Here is a 25,499-nt window from a genome sequence, read left to right as displayed (position 1 = left end):
AAATGAGCAAAAGAGATAGGGTTTAGAAGCTATTCTAACTCTAAAATTGCAAGAGCTATGGACAATCTTTGGTGAAAAACCAAACTAGACTTTGCTTTGCCATGCAAAGCAACAACTCCACAAAGTTTGGTGTGATCTCCTAAGGTAAGCATATGATGTTCAAATCACTACCACGAACATAGACACCATCAAGATGATGCATATCAATGAAGATGTATCAATTGAAGTTAAGCTTGGCTAAATGAGTTCAGTTGATTATGCAAGATACTTCATAATCAATGAAATACTAGTAGTATGAACATAGGAGCTTCACCATTAATCATGCACAAAGATCTTCCATCCATCTAATTATCACCATCTAACATGAGGACCCAACAAGAAACCATGCAATTATGTAGAAGAAACAACGCATTCCACCATATCTTCAATGAAAAGGATGTTTATTTACAATTTTGGCAACAATCCTTGCCTTCTCCTACTCTACTTCTAATTGCTAATTGCTATTGAATTATTCACTTGCTATTCTTGAACTATTAACCTGCTATTAAACTCTACGAATGAGAAAACTGAGCCTTATATAGATAGCTCTTTACAATGAGTGATTGATATTGATTCACAATCAATGGCCATGATTACAAGATAAAAACCCTAATTAGGGTTTTTTACACCCATTACAAAGCATTTAATGCTTGACCAATGATAAAATTACAAAATATAGGACACATGTCCTTCCTTGAATAATCGAACAATAGACGTTGAGGGTACATACATCGAACTTTGTGCCCACATGTGGTGGTTATCCGCCTCCATGGATGAGTCAGGTGCAATGAATCTGGATGCCTTGACTTGGAATGATGTGATTGGGTAGGTGATGACTAGGCACCACCTTAGCCACTTGATCCTTGTAACTCATCACAAATGTAAGTGATTGATGCATATCTCTTGATACTCAACATTTCTAAGCTCATTCATGAATGAGATGAAATCAGGAGATATTCCCAAATTGAATGGGACAAAATTAGGAGATTATCCCAAATTGCATCATCCTTGGGGATCAATCTTTCTAACTTTGATTAACTCTTCTATAACTATCTCCTGTCTTGATCACCTTTGCATCCTCTTTCTCTTCTGTAATAAATCCTTCCTTATGATGTCTTGAACTTGTCCTTGATCTTTACTATGTGGTGGAATCTCTTTCTTCATGAAGCAAGCTAGCATCCTCGCGTTGCATATACCCCACTAGCTTGAAGTGTAATGCTGAAAGAGTGAAGTATATGTGTTGACTTCCTTTGATACTTCACCCTACACTTGCTTTATAGTGTCTTTCCTTGATGCTATGAATGCATTGATCATACTCCTCCTTGCCTCCTATCTCACTTGTCTTTGCTTTGTCACCATCTTTAAGCTGATCCTCATTATTTGTTGCTAAGTTCTTTCATACTTTGAGTCTCTCCCTCTAAGCTCGCCTTTAGTATGTTGATCATTGCATATGTATTGCTTGAGGTTATGATGCCTCTCTCTAGCAAGGTTACAATGTTCCTTGTCTTAGCTTTGAGCATGCTGATGTTGACATGTGAATCCTCCACACCCTGGCAAATTCGATGTTGTGAAGCAGCTTATCTTGGATACTTGATCTTCCCAATGTTGCAAAGTCTTCTTTGTCTTCTTACGTCCTTAGGCTTGAACACCATGAGCTGATCTCTTGCATGTCCTTATCTCCCTCAAGTGATGAAGTCCTTCCTCCCTTGCTTCCATAACCTGAAAAGAAAACACACCTTGATCAAGATATAGAAGAGAACAATGTCATTCTTAGAATCTGAAATGAATTCCCTTTATTTGATTACTGATTTTCACATTTCAAAGTCTGATTCATGTCTGATTTTGAGTTGAATTTCTGATTTGAACTACTCCTTCTCTTAGGCGTGGATTTAGGTATCAATTGGAAGTCACCTAAAGACTGATTGAGGATTTGGGATACCACTGGAAGCTTATGTGAATACAGGTTGGAGATCTTGCCCCTAACTAGAAGTTACTCAAGTTCATGGTTCTTGACCCCAAGTGGAAGTCTTTGCATGAGGGTTGGGCTTGTTGTCATCAGCTTGAAGTCATCTTATATAGGTCGAAGACTTGGATATGCACTGGAAGTGACTACCAGCAAGTCGGAGATTTGGTCACCAACTAGCAGTCATCCTCGAGAAGTTTGGACTTTTCATGGCCAAGTAGCACGGTTGACAAGCAGGTGGCGGTTTTGATAGGGTACTAGCAGTTCGTGAATTTCACTTCCAATTGGAAGTGACTTCATCTCTTAACAATCTGATCACCTTCTTGCCTTCATATTGAAATCATTCCTCCTCTTTAGCAGTATAAACATCATTCATTATGTCTTTGGGCGAGGTTCTAAGGGCTGATTGGAAGTCTCAAAGACAGGTCCGACTTTTGGATGAGTACTGACAATTCGGACTTTTGGATGAGCACTGATAGTTTGGACTTTTGGATAAGCACTAACAATGGTTGGGCTTTTAGTCTCAAACTTGAAGTTTATAGTTTTAAGGGGTGACTTGCAATGCTTATTAGGAGGTCAGGTTTTTGGGTAGGCACTGACAATTCCTTGTTTGTGGCTAAAGCCCTAGGGGGAAGTGAAAGCTTCCAATCTCTATCATATACATGCTTCCAAACTTTGTTGATCACTCATTTAATCCGTCCTATCTTATTTGATCCATTGAGGTCATCTTCCCATCATCATCTTAGACATTATCTCTTCTACCCTTGGGCGGGGATTTGAATGTGCACTGGCAATTACTAAAGAAGGTCGTGGTTTGGTGCACTGACAATGGTCGGGCTTTTAACCCCTCACTGACAGTGGTCGTGCATCTTAGGGTGTACTGATAGTGACTCAAAGATATCAATTTTGCTTGTTCCATTAGATGGCTTAAAGCATTTCAAATCTTTGCAAGACGATTTCACCTATGTCAGTCATCATTATCTCTCAAAACATCAAGCATTTACCTCAAGAGATGTTCATTTCGCCAAGTATAAGGACTCTCTCACCTTGATCAGGCTTTGGACCAATAACTAGAAATTACTCCTAGCAAGTCAAAGATTTAGGCACTCATTGGAAATGAAAGCAAAGGTAGGTCGGGGTTTTTGCCTTGAAGTGGCAGTGATATGAAGGTCGAACTTTTGGCCTTGAACTAGAAGTTCCTTCCAACATCATTTCAATGTGTTTTCCACTCACCCTTAGCAACTTTACCAAGTATAAGATAGCAATAACTTCAAAACCTTAACCACTTACCTCAATCAGCATCCAACCTCACCAAAATAAGGACCTATTCAAAGTCTTGATTTAACTTATGACAAGCAACTGGAAGTGGTCACCAAATGGTCAAGGATTTAGACCCCAACTAGAAGTACCTATGAGATGGCCAGGCTTTTCAAGGGTCACGGATAGAGAGTGAAGGCATGTCGGGGTTTTGAGGGGTCACAAGAAGTGACCTCTCTTGTTCAATTTCGTGAGTTGTGGCACTTACCTTACTCATTTCAAGGGTCCTCCATCATCAACCAAGTCTCCTCATGATTGGCATTCATCAAACATCTCGATTTTCATGATCGAACTCCACACGCTTATTATTTCTTCCATCTCAAATGACGATGATCAAATGAAATGACCATCATATATTGTCCATTGCCAAGTTGTTGAGGACTAACCGACTCATTTCATCCTAAAGAGAAAGACATGACTTGCTCATTTCCTGGCAACCTGGGGCACTATATCTCCTCAAGTAAAAGGTTAATAGCTAAAGACACTACTAGATGACTAAGCTAAAGACTACTAACCTAGAAAGCAAAAAAAAGTGGGGGTCCCCATTTGCAATGGGGCAATGTATGAAAACGTCACAACAGGTTTCTATTGAATTATCTTGGTCGTTGATTCACAATCAATCCTGGCCCTTCATTTGTAACCTAAACCTCTATATAAGGCTTTTCCTTCTCATTTGTAAAGGTTATTAGATGAATAGTTGATAGATAACAATTAGCAATAGGGTAGGAGGAAAAAGCTAGAGATTGTTGCCAAGACTATGTTGAAATCAATACATAACTTTCATTGAAGCTATGGTGGATCTTTGTGTTGTGTTTCTACATTTTGCATGGCTTCTTGTTACTTCTCAAAGTTAGTTGAAGTTCATTGATTACGATGGAGAAATGTGAAGATGTTTGATGGAATTCTGGTTCATACCATTTGTAATTTGTCAATTGCAAATTGCAATGCATAGTTCGATTGTGAATGTTCATTTGGATTGCGCCAATATTGGGTATTTGGATGAATGCTTACAATATGAAAGTATTTTGTTACCTTTGGAGATTGCATCAGTTTTTTGAAGTTGTTTCTTCATGGCGAAGCAAGGCTTGATTATGGAATTCATCTATCAAAAAATCATTTATTATCATCATTGTGCTTAGTTTTAGATTAGATTTCCTTAACCTTTCATTTTTTTGTCTTTTTTCCAAGTTAGTTAAGTGTTCCACGTTCCAGCTAAGTCCCTTTGTGATTACCAACAATATCACATCATATCCACCGAGTCTATCCAACATTAAAGTCGATTGTTCACATTGTAAACCTTGGGGTTGCCTTATTGATCACATTATTCAGCATTTGAGGTTTCCATGTTCAAGAGAAGATAGAATACTTGGTATTTTATTCTTTGTTCGAGGTGTCATAAAAACACATCAATAGGTTGCTAGAGAGTTGCTTTAGATCTAAAATGTCAGGATTATTTTTAATTCTCTCATGCATCTTTAACTCAGCCTCTTTCATAACTATTGAACTTAGCCTTCCTAGAGGGACTTGTTCCCAAAACACATTGCCTCTAGAAGTAACCTTACCACCAACTGTCCCTTTATTTCTTGTCCCCTTTTCTCCAACTTTTAAACAGTCTTCATTTTTTGTAACTCTTTGATGTTGTCTATGTTTTGTAACTTGCAGTTTCTCTTCCCAAGTCTATATTTGCATCTTGATACCCTACTTTTGCTCACTAGTTCTAACATGAGTAGAACCTTATTCCATCTATTAGCAAAATTTATATTAAACCCATCAAAGATTTTGACATTCCCATGTTTTGTCCACTACTTGGATTCCATTTTCTTATGGAAGGACATATTTGAATTCTTCCATCTTTTTTGTAATGCTCCCTATGATATTAACAAATTGGATCTAATATAACAAGCAACTAATCTCTGTTATTATCAAAGATTTCAACATTCCCATGTTTTGGTCCACTACCTGGATTCCAGATTCTTATGGAAGGACGTATTTCAATTCTTCCATCTTTTTTGTAATGTTCCTCATGATGATAACCAATTGAACCCAATATAACAAGAAGCAATAAATTTCTGTTACTATTGCAAGCTACACAATTAGAACTAGAAGATGTCTCAACATCCCTCACAAAGAGTGAGTTATCAAAAGCTTACAAATTATTTGTATTTTCCCAAAACTCTATCTCATAAGCTACTTGATTTCCCAATCTACAATCATAGGAACGTTCAGTGTGCTAATCTTCCCCTGTTAATGCTTCTACTAAGTTAGCGCCATCCTCTTTATGGCTAAATAGATTTTTCTCTCATTTTTACAAATATCTAGTACTTTATCAAATTTCATACATTCCATTTGCATTGCAGATTCCTCCAAGGTTTGCTCTCTCTCAAACTTTTGCAAATCTAATTTTTCTTCTTTCTTTCTTCTTCAGGTTGACTGTGCTTAAGTGCATTCCTCAAAGATTCATGTTCCATCCTTTGTTTTTCTGGCTCCTTATCAACCTTTTCAAATTCTTTATTTCCTTTCTCCTCTCCTTTACTCTGGCATTTGTGGCCTAATTCCTGTAATGTCCCCTCTTTGAATAGGATTTATTTATAAATAATAATAATATTAAAATACAAAAGAATAAAAATAAGATTAAAATTAAAATATAAAAGAATAAAATTAAATATAATTAAAATTTAATTAAGTTTAATGAATGGTTAAAAGGCATGAAATGAAAACTTGTGACTCCCTCAAACATGAGATATAAAACAGAGAAGTAAACCTCATTTGAAAGGAGGATGAGGGGAGGAAGAAGAAAGAAGGGAGCATGTGAAACAAGGAGGGATTAATGGAAGTAGAACGGAATGGGCAGAAATGATGAAGGATTGTAACTCTTTCAAAGGGTGATAATTATTAAAGGTTGTGACCCTTGCAAAGGGCAGATTTGATGAAGAGGTGTGACTCTCCCTCACATGGGAAGATATAATGGGGAGAAGATTTCATTTGAGCAATACATCCAAAAGAGATCAATTTGGGGAATAGAAAATAAGCATTGTAATGAATAATCAAAAGTGCAGATCTGATTTGAATGATAAGACAGAAATGAGGAGACATGACCGTTTGAATGGATGTCTCTTTCCAAAGAGATGTGTCTCCTCACTGGAATATGAAGGTATAAAAAGAGTAAGCAATTAATGGAAGAGGATCATGATCAAATCTCTCAAACAGAATCAGATTCCAAGTACAGTCAGTAAATAAATACATTTGTCAAGGAAGATTGAAGCATTCAGAATAACAGCACTTTAGCCTAGGATTGACTCATAGAGGTTGAACAACATATAAACCAAAGTGAACTCATTTTCAGATCAGACATAATACCACAGGCTGATACTATATCAGATCTGCCTCCCTCAGCACTATACTTCTTACAATCACTTGTTGCTTATGCATAATAGATAATGCTTAAGTGTATGTTCCTATAAAATATAAGATATGCTTCATTGTCTGAATCCCATCTTTAAGAAGGGCCAAGGGTGTAAGCAAAAGGGGTTTAAGAGGGCTAAGTAAGTAGGCTGTCCTAGAGTTGACCATAATGGCTCCTAGGACTAGAGGGCAATTATGTAGAAGAGCCAAGGAACCCACTTACGACCTCCGCCCAACTCTAAAAGATAGCACTTGTCTTTAGTGAGAAGTGACATTTATGGGGAAAGCAAGTACAAGCAACCCACTAAGTAGGCCACTTCGATGGATGTCCTTATTGACTGCCCACTGAGGCCAAGAGGGCTCTGGCATTCACTCCACTCTTTGGCTTAGTGTAGAAATGGCTTTGGACAGTGTTGTGTTGCAAACACACACGGTCAAGACAAAACTGTCCCTTTGCAAATGGGGACCCCCTCTTTTTGCTTCTTAGCTTAGTTGTTTTGCTAAGTTTTAGTTAGCTTGGCAATAGTTTTCATCTCCTAGCCTTTGGGGAAGAAGGTGATGTCTTGTCAATCCGAATGAATACATAGGTCAATCCATGAAGCAGGTTTGAAGTTCAATCCTTGGATGGGTAGGTCGAGTCAGGAATTCCAAGTCCAAGATAAGGACTAAACGTGCAATCCACCAGCTAGACTAGGAAAATTCCTTGGTTGAAATTAGAAATGTGCAATTGTTCTAGGGAGTAGAAATGGAATTTGTCCCAATTCAAGACCAAGGGTAATCTCTAATCGGAAATCTAAGTCTAGGGTCCATAGATAGGCAACCTTTAAGATGAGGAAGTGCAAAGCAAGATAATGAAGGAATTCATAAAGGTTCACTTGACAAAGCATAAAGTTGTCAAAATGCAAGAAATATTGTTAAAGTTGTCAATGTTGTTAGGACAAATTGTCAAGAAAGTGAGATATGGAAAATGCAAGTGTGAAGAATGAGACAAAATTCCAAGGATCTGATGTCTTGGCAAGGAAAATTCCTTGTCAAGGTTGTATTTTCCAACTCTGACAAGAGGGGAAAATGGAGGAAATTTTTTAGAAAATCCTTTGACAAGGTTGCCATTTCCATAGAAAGTTCTTGGTTGAGTAACGAATTCCATGTTTTAAAGAAAATTCACTAAGGGTGACGTGGAAATTGTTAGTGGGATCCAAGGAAAATGAAAAGATTCCACTTCCAAGTCGTGAAATGTGTGCCGAATTTCTTGTCATAGGTGGAAATGTGCTCAAGGAATTTCCTTTCAACATTTACAAATATTGCAAATCTTTCCTCCATATGGAAAAGTGCTCCAAATTTCCTCTCCAAGGTGAATTAGCACTCAAAATTTCTCCACCCATGTGGTAACGTGTTCAACATTTCTTCTCCCATGTAGAGATGCGCCCAACATTCCTTGAAGAGTATGGAATCGCACCCAAGGAAAATCCTTCTCACCCTCGTTTTTGTGCCCTTCAAAATTCCTGCTCACCATCGTTTTAGCACCCATAAAATTCTTGCTCCGCCTCCCAAATGTGTTTAATGTTGTCCTTGCTTGCATGCTAAACCCGCTAAGGGAGAGTTAGGGAGTAATAAAGGGCCAGACTTAAAATGAAACATATGAACTAAGGCAGAGAATTTGCATAGCAAAGAAGACCTAGTTCGAATTTCTATTTTGGAATGCAAGGGTGAATTTTGGATTTGAGCACCCCACCTTGTATATATAGCATTCAATTTAATGAAAATCCCTCTTCAAGAAGGCCGACCTGATTAGGATTGGGAAATTTCAAATTTTAAAAAGCAAAACAAATGATTTCAAGCATAGCCAACTTGATAGGGGTTAATTCAATTTAAAATGCAAACATATTATGATCTAGGTCGGCCTCATTGATGTTTTATGATTCCTAAAGGTGGAAAGATTATATAAGAGAAGTCAAGAGCACCATTCCATCGTTTATTCAAACAATTCAAATACCTACAAGAAAATTTTGTAGCAGACCTAAGAGGCGAATCAGCATTTGATTTTAGGATGATTTTCTAACAGTTTTGAAGTGATTTTTTATCAAAGCGAACTCAGGCAGATTGCATCAAATTCATTCAATCAGATCCAAGCGCGAATTTCAATCCATCCACATTCAGACCTGCACCAAACCAGATTCAGATCAGAAATAGGCAAATTGATGAGCAAATTTATGCATTCAAGGCAGAATTAAGGTCAGGTTGGTGCGAATTTGCATCAGGTTGAAAGTGATTTTGATTTAGGGAATCCGATCAAGAGAGAATATATCAGACCTAAGGAGATGAATTCCAGCAAATGAGAGGATAAATCAGACTTGAACTCATGCATTTCCAGACCTGGAACTTTATTTCCAGAATCTTTATGCAATTTCCAGATTTGAGACAAGATTCCAGGTATGAGATGTCATTTCCAGATTTAAGAGGGTTTGTGAAGAAAAATTTGGTGATGTTGCTGTTGAACGATGACCATCATTAGTGATTTTTTAACTTCTTTTGGGATGCATGATTTGAAATTTCATTTCCTCATCAAAATTTCCTGCATTTCTCTAATCTAGGGTTTCATTTATAATCATGATCCAAAGTGTTTTCCTTGTCTTTTCAGGTTTCATCCATGGATTGATGCAAGGAAGCGCATGGAACATGGAAAGGACTTCACATGTAAGAGAACTAGTTCAAGTTCAAGGAAGTGGATACAAAGAGGACAACAATGCAAAGAAGGAAAGCATTCACAATGCAAGAAGGAATTCAAGCTGATGACAAGGTGATGATAAAGAGGGAGCTGTTCAAGACATTTCTCTACAAGGAAGATTCTACAATGACCTTGGATTTCCCAAGATCAAAGTGAAGGACTCTATAAGAGGATCAATGATGGACAAGTTCAAGACACAACAAGGATGAGAAAATCAAAGTCGGGGATAGCGAAAACAAGGAAGATTCCAAAACATGAAGATGAAATGTGATCAATGAGGACATTGTGATATTTCAGAAGAGTTAATCAAAGTTGGAAACTTGATGAAGATGATGCAATTTGAGAATATGAGTTATCACAATCAATCATAGGAAAAGATGATGATGTTGAGTATCAAGCATATCTACGCTGATGTGGCACCTAATCATTCTCAACTAATCAGGTGATGCTACGTAGACATGTTGAAGTTCATTGAACTTGACTCATCCAAGGAAGAACAAAGTGACATGTGGAATTACATTTAAATATTATACCTTACCACACCTCACTTCTCACTGGTCCGTTCTAAAAAGGGATGTGTCCAAAGACTTGTAATCATATCATTGGTCAAATATTAAATGTAACTGGTAATAGATATAACTACTCCACATTAGGGTTTTATTGTTCAAATATTGGTCGTTGATTTCAAATCAATCTAGGCCCTTGGTTTGTCACTGGGAAGTCTATAAGGCTTGGCCTTTTCATTTGTAAAGGTTAATTAGGAGGTAAAAGAGCAGAATAGATTAAAGTAAGAGGAGACAAGAAATTGTTACCAAGACTATGTCGAAATTGACATATGATTTCATTGAAGATATGGTGGATCTTCATATGAGTGTCAACATGTTGCATGGTTTCTACTTCTCAAGTTTTAGATTTGTTTACATGGAGTTGATTAGTTGAATGGAAGATCTTATTCTTGATTAATGGTGAAGCCTATATGTTCATACCATTTGGAATTTGTTGATTGTGAATTGCAATGCATGGTTAGTTTGAACTCATATTGAAATCTTAACTTCAATTGCTCTATGCTCATTGTTCATGGTGATGATGTGCATAAGTGATTTGAAAATCATTGCGTACCCTTTTGAGATTGCAGCATCTTTGCGCAGTTGTTTCCTCATGGCTTGGTTTCACTAAGTCAACAATCATTTCTTGCATTCTTAGGTGTTAGCTTAGGTTTCTCTCTCAACCCTTAGCCTTTTGTCCTTTATTTGAAGTTCGAGTCAATATTCTAGTTCCAACGAAGCGTAAGTCTCTTTATGATACTGTAATGTCCCCTTCTTAGCCAAAATCAACAGATCGGGATCAGTCTATTAACGAAGTTCTCGTAGACTGATAAGGACAGACAGAGGACATTGGACTAGTGATTTTCTCCTATTTCAAAGGGCACTTTAGAGTAAACATGGGTGGAATAAGTTGACGGTATTGTTATCTCCAAGTTGCCAATCTAAAATTGCATTAAACCCTAGAATATCTCCTTCAAAGGCATACGTGAGTCTAGAGAGAGAGTGAGGTGCTTCCTTGCCAGGTATCCATTAAGAGAGAAAAAAAAAACAAATTAAAAGAGATATTAAAGTTGATGCATATTACTTTGTATCTCTCCTTGGGTCACTTAAAACATATTTATAATATTAAGTTTCACCTTTCCTATGTACCTATTCCTAGTGAGAGAGTGAATGGGGAAGAGAGATAAAAGGTTAGTATAAGTGGAGAAAGCATGTAACATAAAGTCTATGTTCTAAGTGGGAGAATTGTTATGAGGATAAAGTAACTATTATTTAATTCATTAAATTTGATTGAGGTGTTAGGGTTTCAAGCCTAATTAGGGCAACCTGAAGAAAGGTTATTTAAAGGGCATTGGAGACTCATTTCTATTCATGTTTTTGGATATCATTTCTCTTTCATGTCTCCTTTGAGGAGCTTGGCAACCTTAGGGTTTTGAGAAATTTGGAGATGGAAACCTCCATTGTTTGCACATCTACAGCTGTGAGAGACCAGCCAAGGGTGTGAGGAGAAGCTTCATTTTTAGAAGTTTCCTTTGGGCATCAAAGTTGGATAAGTTGTAGCAAATCTGAAGCCACCTATTTGCTTGTGTGGCCATACCAATTCAAGGTAGAGGGAGCTCAAGAAATACAATTTTCAGCACCATAGTTGTTGTGTTTGTCACCAGCAACACTTTGTCTAGATGTTGAATACCATACAAAAATCTTTAGTGGTATTTGGAACAGCAGTTTGAAGTTATTTGCGGATTGGCTGAGTGAGGTGCTTGTGTGCCTAGCCAACGCACTCTTCTCCTTGTGCAAGGTCAATACTAATACAACCTTCTTTCTCATCAGTTCCTTATTGTCAAACAATCATCCCAATATAGCAGACAAGTTTTGGAAGGTTGCAGCAGTCTAAAGGTTATTTAAAGACGTAAAAAACAGTCCATCAGCAAGCCATCCCATCCAAGGATTTGGAGTTCACAACAAACCCCATCTCAAGGGGAAAGTACAGTTTATATATTCCATCATTATTGCCTTCAGCAGACCATCATATGTTAGCGATTTGAAGAGGAAAGGATTATACTTCTGATCTCTGTGAGTCTTTTTCTGAGTAAGCACCTCATTTTCTGAGTGTGCATCTTGGTTGTGTGCTACCTTTCAAGTTTACTTTATCTACATCAAGCTACCGGGTATGTAGTTAGTGTTTTTAAGACTTAATTGGCTTTGCAATAGCACTCATATCAAAGTGCTTAATGTACTCATCTTCAATAGAAATCTGATACAAAGACAAACTTGAATGTAATTTTCAATTTAGTTTTCAGTTTGCTTCATTGATGTAAAGAAAGTATTTATCACTCTCTTTCAAAACTTCAAAACAAATCATAGAAAACACATCTTCTGCAACTTCTATCTATCTCTAAAAGACCACCAAATAATAGGAGAACATAGTTTAATAAATTAAAACTCACAAGCAGGTTACTCAGTTTCAGATTTCAGTGTTCCACTAGGGGTGGGACATTACAGATACCAACAAAATCACACCATTTCACTGAGACTATCCAATTGCACGTCAAGGCCTGACTAAAGAAATCTCGAGGTTACCTTATTTGATCACACTGTTTAGCATTTGAGGTTTCCTTGTTCAAGAGAAGATAGAATACTTAGTTTTTATTTTGTGTTCAAGGTGTCATTAAAAACACATCAACAAGCAAACCCATCACATCTCTTCCTCCAAACCCTAATATGCTTGTATAGTATTATTGAAAGTATGAACATGATATGATCTTGTCTAATTTTAATGATACACATACACACACATGTTGCTTATGTTATGATTGTAGGATTCAAATCCAGGATCACATTATTTAAGGAAATATTTACTTGGTAAGATGTAACCCTAACCCTAATTTGTTGCAATTGTGAATCTAGGGCAAATTTGAGGTCAAATTAGGAAGGGGACATTACAAATGGTATCAAAGCATGATCTTGCCATCCTATAGGGTAAAGATGAATCAAGGAATCATGCTAGTCAATGAGAAGGAATCTAACACTACGTGTACTCGCATGTATCCTCCATGTTTGCATATATCCATGTGTATGCTTCGTGTTTTCATGTGTATGCTCTGTGTTTGGTTTAGACTTGATTTATTTCCAGCATGTCTAACATGTTAGCACAAGTTGACATAACCAATATAATGAAAGAAACATCACTTGGTGTAGAACCTCTAATTCCTAAATTATCTTAGAGCGTATAGAAGAAGCCAATTACATCACAAGAATGATTACAAATTCCCAAAGGTTGACTTGGGGGATCCTCATATTTGTAGATGACTCAGTTTGAGAAAATTAAAACTAACATTGCTTGAGGACAAGCAATCTTGGGCAGGGCGGATTGTAATGTCCCCTCTTTGTATAGGGTTTAATTATAAATTGTAATAATAAAATTAAAATTAAAAAGCATAAAAGTAAGATTAAAATTAAACTATAAAAGAATAAAATCAAAATATAATTAAAATTAAATAAAGTTTGATGAAAGGTCAAAAGGCATGAAATAAAAACTTGTGACTCCCTCAAACATGAGATATAAAAGGAAGGAAACAACCTCCTTTGAGAGGAGGATGGGGGAAGGAAGAAGAAAGAAGGGAGCATGTGAAACAAGGAGGCATTAATGGAAGTAGAAAGGAATGTGCAGAAATGATGCAGGTTGTAACTCTTTCATAGGGTGATAATTATTAAAGGTTGTGACCCTTGCAAAGGGCAGATATGATGACGAGGTGTGACTCTCCCTAACATGGGAAGATATAAAGGGGAGAAGATTTCATTTGAGGATTACATACAAGGGAGATCGACTTGGGGAATAGAAAATAAGCATTGTAATGAATAATAAGAAGTGCAGATCTGAATAGTGAATTGAATAAAGACATGACCCATTTGAATGGATATCTCTTTCCAAAGAGATGTGTCTCCTCAATGAGATATGAAGGTATAAAAAGAGTAAGCAATTAATGGAAGAGGATCATCATCAAATCTCTCAAGCAGAATCAGATTCCAAGCACAGTCAGTAAATAAATACATTTGCCAAGGAAGATTGAACCATTCAGCACAACAGCACTTATGTCCAATATGGACTCATAAAGGTTGAACAGCACATTCACCAAAGTGAATTCATTTTCAGATCAGGCATAATACGACATGCTGATATTATATTAGATCTGCCTTCCTCAGCATTATCCTTCTTACAATCACTTGTTGCTTATGCAGAATAGATAATGCTTAAGTGTATGGTCCTATAGAATATAAGATATGCTTGATTGTTTGAATCCCATCTTGTAGGAAGGGCCTGGGGTGAAAGCAAAAGGGGTTTAGGAGGGCTAAGTAGGCCATCCTTGAGTTGACCATAATGGCTCCTAGGACCAGAGGGCACCTATGTACAAGAGCAAAGGAACCCACTTATGACCTCCACCCAACTCGCCAAGATGGCACTTGTCTTTAGGGAGAAGATAGATTGATGGGGAAAGTAGGTACAAGCAACCCACTAAGTAGGCCACCTCGGTGGATGTCCTTATTGATTGCCCATCGAGGCCAAGAGGAGTCTATTATTCCCTCCATTCTCGTGCTTAATGTAGAAATGGCTTTGGGTGGACCCATCATGTCTCTTCCTCCAAACCCTAATATGCTTGTATAATATTATTGATAGTATATGAACATGATATGGTCTTGTCTAACCCTAATGATTAAACATATATATTTGTATATGTTGCTTATGTTATGATTGCAGGATTCAAATCTAGGATCACATTATTTAAGGAAATATTTAGTTGGTAAGATGTAACCCTAACCCTAATTTGTTGCAATTATGATTCTAGGGAAAATTCTAGGTCAAATTAGGAAGGGGACACTACAGTTCCCAAGATTCTTTGTATGAGAAACAATTTTTTTGTCTTCTCAACTCATTTCTAGTTTCTCCATTCATCTTCTTTTTAGCAATTCATGATGTGGTCATTTGAGAAGGTGCAAGATGTCTCTTCTTGTGTGGGCAATAGCATGTCTTTGAGATTGATTTATATTTTGATTTTGGTTGTGCCCCCAGTTCTAAATGATCTTCCTTCTGCAACAATATTTTCTCTCTACCATGTGCACAATAATCTCCTTATCCTTTAGTTTTGACTCCTCTTATCCCTCCCTATAATGTCCCTACTAGTTAAAGATTACTGTCCTGCAAAACAAATTGTTAGAATATATATATATATATATAAGCCATTTTTTTAATTTGCAATCTATCTTTAATACTAAATTAACATAATCATAATTTTCATCTAATAAAAAGGATACGAATGCCATACGAAAGTATGTCCTTAGGCGGCCATGAAGATCGCCCTCTTGGTTCCAAGATGTCCTTAGGCGGCCGTGAAGCTCGCCCTCTTAGAACCCCTTGGTTCCAAGCCCTCCAGGAAATCGAAGATGAGTTCGAATCCTATCTTGGGTGTAACCTCTTACACCCAAGCCATCCAAGGAAGACCCTTGTCTATTCCTTGCCATGGGTGATGCCTTCATCATCCAAGTCCTCAGAGGGGACCGGCCAGATCCGTCTCTTCTTGGTTGAGTTTAATCAACCAAGCCATACATATGCATATCAGTTTTCAGTATATATACTGCCCTAGGGATTATCATAATCCCTCCCTTAGACTAAGTGAGTCTCCTCCCTATAGCCTCCATCATATAATCACATTTATAATACATTTTTGCATTTGATTACTATTTTCCATTCTATAATCCACATTTACATATTCCTGATTTAACATGTATTCCCTAACATATTTTCATAAAAATGTTCATTAACCAATATTCACATTTTATTTATTACGTATATTCCTAATTGTTCATTAATATGTATTCATTAACATATATTTTCACATATCCATTTAACATATGTTTACACATATTCCTAAAAACCATTCCTTAATATAAAAATATTCATTAACATATATTAAATATACATTAATTATATTTATTAACATATATATTAAATTATCCATTCATTAATATATATATAAAAATATTAATTACTTGTATTTGTTAACATATACATTAAATAAGTATTAATTATATTTATTAATGTATATAATTAAATGTTCATTATTTATATTTGTTAATATATAACATGAAGTGTTCATTCATTACAATCAATTTATTATCCTTTATATTCACAGCATTACAATAATTTGTGCAAACCCAAATTTAAGAGTATTATACTATTATGTATCCTTGGAGGTATACACAGGCACATATTTATATGTTATGTTTGACAGTGCTGTGAATTAATACTGTTTGACAGAGATATACATATCTCATTTTAATTGTCATTATTTTATTTAAGAATGTTCACTTAATTTATTTTCATTGATGCACATATTTGATTTTAATTAATAATGCTGGCTATCATATTAAATGTTAAATCAGAAAATTAAGGAAATTCGTACCTGTCACTACTGTATTATTCTCTCTTCCTTTTTTTTTATCCTTTCTCCTTAATCTTCATATATCTCTTCCAAAATATGCATGTCCTTAAAAGACATGCCTTTCCAAAGAGAAGCGATACTTCCTAACAGATCATACCTCTATTGTTATAATCGCTATATTTTGGTGTTTGTTTATAATATACGAATCATGGCTTAATAAAGTCAACCATCGGTATTGATGTGTGTTTATATATAGATCACTGCTTATATACAAATAGCATGAGTTCGGTTGTTATACGATGGCCTTAGGGACACTCGTTGATCAAAATAAACATACTTATAATGATTACTATAAGGATGAGTTAATATGAAAATGTACGTGGATTTTTGATAGATTAATGTTTGTTTCTACGGGCTTTATGGAATAGACATATTCAACGATATCTTAGAACTTATTGAAGGATTCGTTTGATATAATTATTTGGATGATGAGAATATATGTGTCTCTATAGTGGGACCAATTCTCATAGTAAGAATATGAAATGCTTTATTCATATACCATCGTAAATATCAATTGGCCATCGGGTATTAGAATCAATTCAGCTAATTAGCGATACATTCAAAGAAGATATATTTAGTGGTAATGGCATAATCGTGACACCTTGGGTATCACAATTATTGATGCTTTCCCCATATCGTCATAGTGCTTGAATAAGCAGATCAAATTAGATACAACACACAAAGTAAATTTCCCCCGGTCTTCACAATTATATATTTATTATTTTAAATATATACATTGTGTTTATAATTAAGAATATGTATATTATTTTTGTAATATATAAATATAATATTAATTTATTTTTATTTGAATATTTCAACAATATTTTTAGTAATAAATATTAATAAATATTAATTAAATAATAATATTTAATAAATAAATAAAAAAAAAATAATCATCCATTGGTCTTTATTATATTAATTATTTCATTTAGTAAATATATATAACGATCAAGGAGGGGACATGACACTCCCTTGACCTTCTTTGGTACTTACCTATGTTTCTTTTTCCTCTCACCCTTAAAATTCTTAATAATCATTCGCCTATTATTGATAATCCTAGAACAATGTGTCAAGATCTTCCAATGAAATCTGGTTTTCTATCATTGAAATATCTTCTCTTCTTGTAACTGGACTTTTCCTTACCACTTTAACATACTTTTCAAACATTAAAGTTGCCCTTACAACGTTAGATTGATTTTGATATTTCTCCATTAACTTGGCCACTTCTTCAAACCTATTCACTCATCTTGGCTAATTTGTATTTCATCTTGGCTCTCTATTGTATTATTCCCCTTTGTTAGGAAACTCCAAATTTCTCCCATGATTTCACATACTAGCAAGAAAACCAACTCTAGCACCACTGAAATAACCTGACCAAAATTATTTTAGAGTTTATAAATTTATAGTTTAAATACTTAACCAAAACTAGCCAAAAACCCAAAATTTGCCCTTTTTCCTTTACACAATAATATGGAAACACTAAACTAACAACTAGTTTTCTCTTTCACTATCTTTGCATTCATTGATACCTTGATTCAAATAGGACGTACAAGAGTGTAAAAGAAGCTGTAGATCATCTATTGTATAAATCCGACTTGTATTACATTGACCTAAAATTGTCCTTCACATTTACACATCAGCAAGATGTATACTATTATATTAAAGTTTTAAGAATATTATAGAATGTGACTATAGTAGAAACAATTGTTGCAACTGCAACAATAATGAACTAAAGGTATGTAATGTCCCCACTTTAGCAGTTGACCAAGTGTGTGTGCGTTAGCCTTGTTCTACATGGTCCCGAGGGCTAATGAAGGGTTTAAGGGGATCCTGGAGTGTTTTGGCCTAGTCATTTCTAGTTTGGGCCAAAACGAAGTTGATTTACTCAGTTTCAGGCATACTTACTATTTTTAGTAAGTCAGCAGGACATAGTGGAGGCCAGTTTTGGTGTTTGGATTTGATACTCCTCGGTGAGAGCTTTCCGACGAGCTATCACTCGCATTATTCGGAGTCCGATTGCTAATACATTTTAATGCCTGAAGTTTTATTAAAGTAACATTTAATTTAATTGTAAAATATTAAAGTGTTACTCTAATATTTATTTTATGGGGATCTGTACCCAAGGGAGACATAAGTGAATATTTTAATATATGTTTTATATTGCTCATCTTTTATCCCACATTGCCCATGAGAGTTGAGTGGACCCTTGGAAAAAGAATAAAAGAAAGCGTTTGTGGCTTCATTAGATATGTTGAATATGAGAAGAATTGGTATGTGTGAGTTGCAGATCCGTTCTTGGCATTAGAGGACGTCTATCCTCTCTTGTGACATTCTAGACGTCATTCCCCTAGGGTTTGGCCTTTGGAATCCATTGCTATCAGCTTCATTATCAGGCAGATTGGGTGCATTTCCAGCTACAGGCAGATTTAATGTTTGTTCATATCTTCTTCCCTACTTGTCCGATGCTTATGCCATTTTGAGGAGATGATTTTATGAAGATATTGGACCTGTTGAAGACAAATTAATATTGCTGCAACACTATTCACGCGGGTACTATTCACGTGGTTACTATTCACGCGAGTACTATTCATGTCACTGTAGCAGCAAGATTGAAAATGATTGCTGGAGTATTATGTCAATAATGCTGGAATAATTAGTGAGTTGATAATCTGCCATGTATTTGATTTTATTAAAATCTGAAAATAACATCTTATCAGCAGTAGTTCAATTTTCAGATTGCATATTATTGTAGTTTCATTCTTGTCCATATTCTGTGATTTCAATTCTATGTAAAACAAACCAACATTTCATTTCCGGAGCCATAAGGGAATTTAAAACATTAAACGGAGAAATAAGGAGTTGGATGCAAACTGTTTGATAAAATTCCTAGCAGCAATTGGTATGGTTTTTGGGCATTCCGGGGTGTCCATTACAAGGTACAATGCCAAACATTGAACACGAAATGCATAGTCTTATATTAAACAATTTTGTAATACCCAACAAACGTTGCTATAGCAGCAACCATAACCTATAAATACAATGATTAATTCCCTATATCAAATAAACCTAAACCTAATATAACTTGTTGCTATAGCAGCAACCCTAATAGGAAATACAATACACAAACCTTAAATTCAAAGGGTCACGAATGCATTTCAAGCTCTTTGATAACAATAGAAATAACACTTGGAGGTACACTCAAAGATGCTGCAAATACCCCAAGTATACTCATCTAAGATCATGTGCTCAGCCAACAACAACAAATCATATGAAGTCAATGCAACTATAGTTTGTGACCAAAGTAAAATAGTGCGACTAGGGAAAGGGCTTTTGTCCTCTACCTCGTGAAAACAAAAGTGTTTCTGTCATCTAGCTTCCTATGAATCTAAGGCTCTTTGTCCTCAAAACTAACAATCTGAACGTAGGTGCTCAAAATGATGGCAACTAGGGTTTCAATTTGGAAAATAGTAAATAATCCTCGTTTAAACACATGCCTCCTTTTGATATCCTTCTAATCAATGACTAATAAGAGAATATTTTAAAACAATGTCTTAGATCCATGCATAGATCATGAGTAGCCATCGATACAACTATTGCATTGATGATGCCCAAGGAATAGGTGACTAGTCATGGTATGTAAGCAATGGCTCTCTTTAATCACTTCATTTGAATTGGTTGACTTAATCAGCCTTCATCCTTTTCTTGTAGTCGCATGTGAATCTACGCCGAAATGATTTGACTATGGTTTTGGGTGGGAGAATCCCCTTTTGTAGTGCTTTCTTTATCAAACCGGCCAGTATTGGTACTCCTAATCATGTAGGAGCAGGTAGGAATGAATAGTACAAAAATGAAAGACTATCAGAGTTCAAAGGTCACAGGTATCATTTAACTCTTACTCTTGTTCGGGATCCAAGTTCAAAAGTGAGGCATACCAGTAGTTAAAGTTTGAATCTTAGACAAGAAAGGTAAAGGAAAAGCAAAGTTGGGAGGAGGAGCATTGTGAGAAGCCGAATCCCACAACCATAACAACTTGCACAAACTTAGTAAGTGGAACCTGATAGGTACATGAGGAATAAAATGGGGGGGGGCATTATGCAAAGTTGAAACAAATGAGACACCAAGAATAAGATAGAGGCCTTTAGTAGGTCAATGGGACTCAAGAGAACAACAATATACAATAGAGAGTTAAAAGTCCCACCAAAGGAAAGAACAAATACAAAAGATATGAAACAATAGGGGAACATCAAAACAAGTGGTCAAGAAATAGGTACAAATAGCCAACAAAGGGGAACAAGAACCCTAAAGAGCAAAGAGTAGGCACAAAGGAAAACCAAATAACATCAAGTAACACTATCTCAACTAGAAATGGTGAAGTTTCTAGTGTCGTCATTGATCATTGTAAAGAGACCAATACAAGATTTGTTAATGTTCATTAGGGAGTGTTGTGGGCTAGGAGGGGTACTCCATCTAGGATCACACCTAACATCCAAGGCCAAAGTAACCTCTATCATAGCAAAAAAGATCATAAAATGCATTTGTCCTTGTGAATGGAGGAATGGCTGGAGAGGAGTAGATCTATGTCGACAAGAGGAAGCTGGTTTGCACCATCAAGAACAAATTAGACCATGACACTCATGGGAACATGTTGAGGCAAAAGTTGTGAAGAGATGTTGTCTCACAACTATATATCAATGAAAGAAGTAGCAATATCCAAAGGTTGTTTAGGGCTACTACTGGTTTCCTAGACATGATGATGGAAGGATCTGATTCAACAAGGGGTTCTAGAGGATAAGGATGAGGATTACAATGCACCAACTATTTTCAAGGTTTCTATGCATAGCCTTGGCCTAATGTTGTTGAATTTCCTTCTACTTCTTGATGCTTGGAGATGTAGAAGGTTTTTATCTAAGTATCCATAGAACAAATGCTAATTTGCTTAAAATCTTAGTGAAAAGTTCACTCTTTTGCATACATATGAGAACTAAAATTGACATAAAATAACAAAAAGCTTGGGAAATACTGAAAGGAAAGTCCATCTCAAATCACCTGCACTTAGAAGTTGTTGCTCTAAGAAATTCCTCTATGTCCTTCTCAATATTGCTTAGCTGCAAAAAAAAAATCTTTTTAAAATTGAAGGTTACAAAACAAAAGCATAGGTGATTAAAATAATTTAAAATATCATTAACTCTTCTTTCAATGAAATGTCAACATCAACTATCATATATGTTTTAGGAGATATTGCAATGTCTACTTCACATAAAGTTGTGGTCGTTCCAAAAATTTATGTCTGTACAAACTTGGCACATATTTTGGCAGAAAAAATATAGGGGTATCAGCCAAACACAACACAAACAATTAACCTTTTGAAAGACTTCATCTGAATATTTCTTAGCAGCGATTTCTGAATCAAGACAACCAATACCCGAGCAACCCTGCTCCTCCTCCCTTAACACTTCCTGCATTGAATAAGATTGATTTAGACATAGACAAAATCTTGGAGTAAATGTAAATCCTTCAATAAACATAGTTTGCTATATGTAATTGCCAATAACATGGAATTCCCAGCAAAAGATAATGATAAGGTATTTGTAGAACCTATGATCCATTATGATTAGGAACAATGTAATAATACACATCATAAGTCAAAATGGTATGTCCAGTCAACTAGCAAAGAAAAAATTCTTGGGGTAAGCGTTGACATCGTATAATGGATAACTACCGTGTTAGTTTTTCTTGATATATTTGTCAACTTTAAAACTGCATAAAGATTTCTTGATTATTACTATTGTTGTCATCATTGCATGGTGATTATTATTCTTATGTCCATATGACAACATACCATGTTTGTATGCCTCCCTTCATTTATGCTCCAATACTTGCCAAATAGAACATGGGTGCCCAAAACTCTATCTATATTCTAAGTAAAATCTAATTCAGTCGCTTGTTATCTCTCTCTAGGGGAGTGTGGAGCCCAATGATTCAGCATTAAGGCCCTTATATCTCATCAAGTAATGCAAATCTAAATATCAAGTTTCTGCCTACTAGTTGATCTTTACAATACTACAGACTTTAATTGATACAGGAAACAATAGATATGGTTAGTTAGTTGGAGCAATATCCTATAGAACCATTATTGATACAAGCATAGTTCTTAGCTTAACCTTGGGGTTTAGTCAAATGCTTATTCATCAATTTCTTGTATCACTTAAGTAGGAGTGTCCCAAGACAAACCTTTTTCCAATTTTTCATTAATTATTTTTTAACACTCATATTCACAATTACATCACCCATTAGTATTATCTATAAAAACTAAAACATATAGCAATCAATTGGAAACACAGAATATATATGTGTTTCACTTGAAACAAGGGTCAATGTTACATCAACCTTCAGGTATGCAACATATGCTCCCGTAAGGACACTTCATCTCATATTAATGAAGAGACGCTATTCCTGCTTTGTGTCCAAGACATGCCTAAGTTGCAATAGGCATAGGACGTTTCAAATCAAACCACAAACAGTATCCATTAATATTAGTGACTAAGCATGTTATGAAACAACTTGCACAAATGAGGAAGATAATATGAAATATTTTGCAAAATGCTCTATAAGAACTGAAAGTAATAAGCCACCTTGAGGGGGCCAACCTCCAAATAACTCCAATGAGAACACAGTTCACAATATGATGATAAAAGAAGACTCGCTACCTCCTATGTATACCCTACTTATGCCTAGCATATCATCCAAGCCAGCTTAAATATGACTATATAGACCCAAGGCCAACCTAATAAACTAAACAGAAATGTAATAGTGATAATATGACTTAAGTAGGAGTTAAGATAGCCAAAAGCCAACTACTCATAACCAACTATAGGATTAAGGGAATAAAATGCTCCCCCTCCTAAGAGAAGCATTGTCCTTAATGCTAACCAAGTGTGGCAACTTCAACAGGTAGATTCTTCCATTGACTGAAATATTCATTAACTATTCTATTCCTAGGCTTCTGTGTACATGTTTGGAGAATTAACTCTAGTTCCAATATGATTCTTCCTTCTTCATCAAGCTTACGTAATATTGTCTATGTAGGGATGTTATTCCTTGTTACATTCTTCAAATAGCAAACATGAAAAGTTGGATGTGCCATACAAGGAGACATTTTTTATGAACTATGGAAGTGTCATACCACCATTATGCTAGTGGTAGCCAATCTAGCCATTATGATTGCTTATTTGAAGTGAAACAACATAGATATCCTTACAAACACTTATTAACAACCTCAGTTTGCCCATCAGATTGAGGATGGTATGAAGAACTATGAGCCAATTGAGTTCCCAAACATGACAGTAAATTTGTCCAAAAGTTACTAGTAAAAATAGGATCCCGGTCACAAACAATAACCTTAGGTGTACCATCTAGCTTTTGTATATTCTCCAAAAGAGATTTTGCCATTGTACTAGCTATAAAAGAATGTAATAATGCAATAAATGGACATATTTAGTGAGGCGATCCACCATTGCCATGATGACATTCTAACCTTTAGATCTTGGGAGACCTGTGATAGAAATCCATGGAGACCTCTTCCCAACACTAGCTAGGAATAACTAAGGGTTGCAAGAGACTCAATGTCTTAACTGTCTCCCCTTTATTTCTTTGACAACGAAAACATTCAGCTCCAAAAATTTTAACATCCCCCTTAAGTCCTTCTCAAAAGAAGTCTTGCTTGACTTGATGATATGTCTTCAAAAATCCTGAAAGACCACCTATTGGAGACTCATGAAGTTCAGTGAGAATCTTTTGTTTGAGAGAGGAATCCTTGCATAGGAATAACCGCTCTTTATACCACAAAGCATCTCCCATCCAACAAAACTTTTGAACTACTTGGATCACTCTGTAATTGTTGAATGAACTTACTTGCAGCAACATCATTTTTCCACTCTTCTTTGGCTTCTACTACCCAATCCGCTTGTAACATTGAAATTGCACAAAATAGAGCTTCCTCCTTTTCGTCCTTCCTGGATAATGCATCTGCCACAATATTTTCCTTGCCTTTCTTATTTATGATCTCAAAGTCAGACACCAACATCTTAGTGAACCATTTTGGTTGCTCTTCAGAAGATAATCTTTGTTCCAAGAATTATTTTAAGCTATCGTGATCTGTCTTAACTTTGAAGTGTCTCCCATTAGATATGGCCTCCATTGTTTGATTGCATGAAGAATATCTAACATATCCTCATAAATAGGTTTGGGCTGATTCTTACACTTTAATTGACAGCCCTCAAAAGCAATGGGCCAACCCTCCTGCAAGAGAATTGCTCCAATACCATTACCTAAAGCATCACATTCCACAATAAATTCCTTGTGAAGTCAAGAGCAGAAAGAACTGGAGTAGTGCACATAGCATCCTTCAATCTCTCAAATGTTGCATTAGCTAACTTATTCCATTGAAAAGAATCCTTCTTCAATAGACTTGTGAGTGGTGCTGCTACACGACCATACTACCCAGTCAACCCCAAAAACCTCTTAATTTATTAATGGTTTCGGCAACATGCCATTCCACAATAGCCCTAATTATGTTAGGATCCACCTTTACTCCTCCATGTGAAACTGTCCCAAATAATCCACCTCCTTGAGACCAAAAGGGCACTTGGAAGGCTTAGCATACCGCTGGTGACCTTGAAGAACTTGTAGTGTTATATCAACATGATTTAAATGTTCCTCCCAAGTCTTGCTATAAATCAATATACCATCCAAGAATGCTAATACAAACTTCCTCAAAAATTTCTTAAAGATGGAGTTCATCAAACTTTGAAATGTAGATGGTGCATTAGTGAGACCAAAAGGCATAGCCAAAAACTCATAATAACCCTCATGAATACTAAATGTTGTCTTGGGAATGTCTTCTTCCTTAATTTGAATTTGATTATAACTTGATCTAAGATCTAACTTTATAAAAAGTATAGCTCCATTCAATTCATCTAATAAATCATCAATGAATGGAATAGGAAGCTTAT

At 35.8% G+C, this 25,499-nt stretch overlaps 1 protein-coding gene across 3 annotated transcripts in view; it reads right to left on the bottom strand.

The window, feature by feature from the left end:
• Nucleotides 1-25,499, bottom strand: part of LOC131062495 (transcription factor GTE6) — a 207,017-nt gene that overhangs the window by 20,927 nt on the left and 160,591 nt on the right. For all 3 annotated transcript variants that reach the window (XR_009110896.2, XM_057996157.2, XM_057996158.2), the window contains 2 exons: nucleotides 21,849-21,944; nucleotides 21,535-21,593 (listed from right to left, as the gene is read on the bottom strand). Coding sequence is in view for 2 of the 3 variants with exons in the window: in XM_057996157.2 (XP_057852140.1) it covers nucleotides 21,535-21,593; nucleotides 21,849-21,944 (155 nt within the window). In the remaining variant the exon portion in view is untranslated. The remainder of the gene's footprint in view (nucleotides 1-21,534; nucleotides 21,594-21,848; nucleotides 21,945-25,499) is intronic.

The sequence above is a fragment of the Cryptomeria japonica genome, chromosome 1 (assembly GCF_030272615.1).
Source record: "Cryptomeria japonica chromosome 1, Sugi_1.0, whole genome shotgun sequence".
Classification (NCBI taxonomy): domain Eukaryota; kingdom Viridiplantae; phylum Streptophyta; class Pinopsida; order Cupressales; family Cupressaceae; genus Cryptomeria; species Cryptomeria japonica.
Note: the sequence above shows the minus strand (reverse complement) of the source record. Positions and strands in the feature narration are given on the sequence as shown.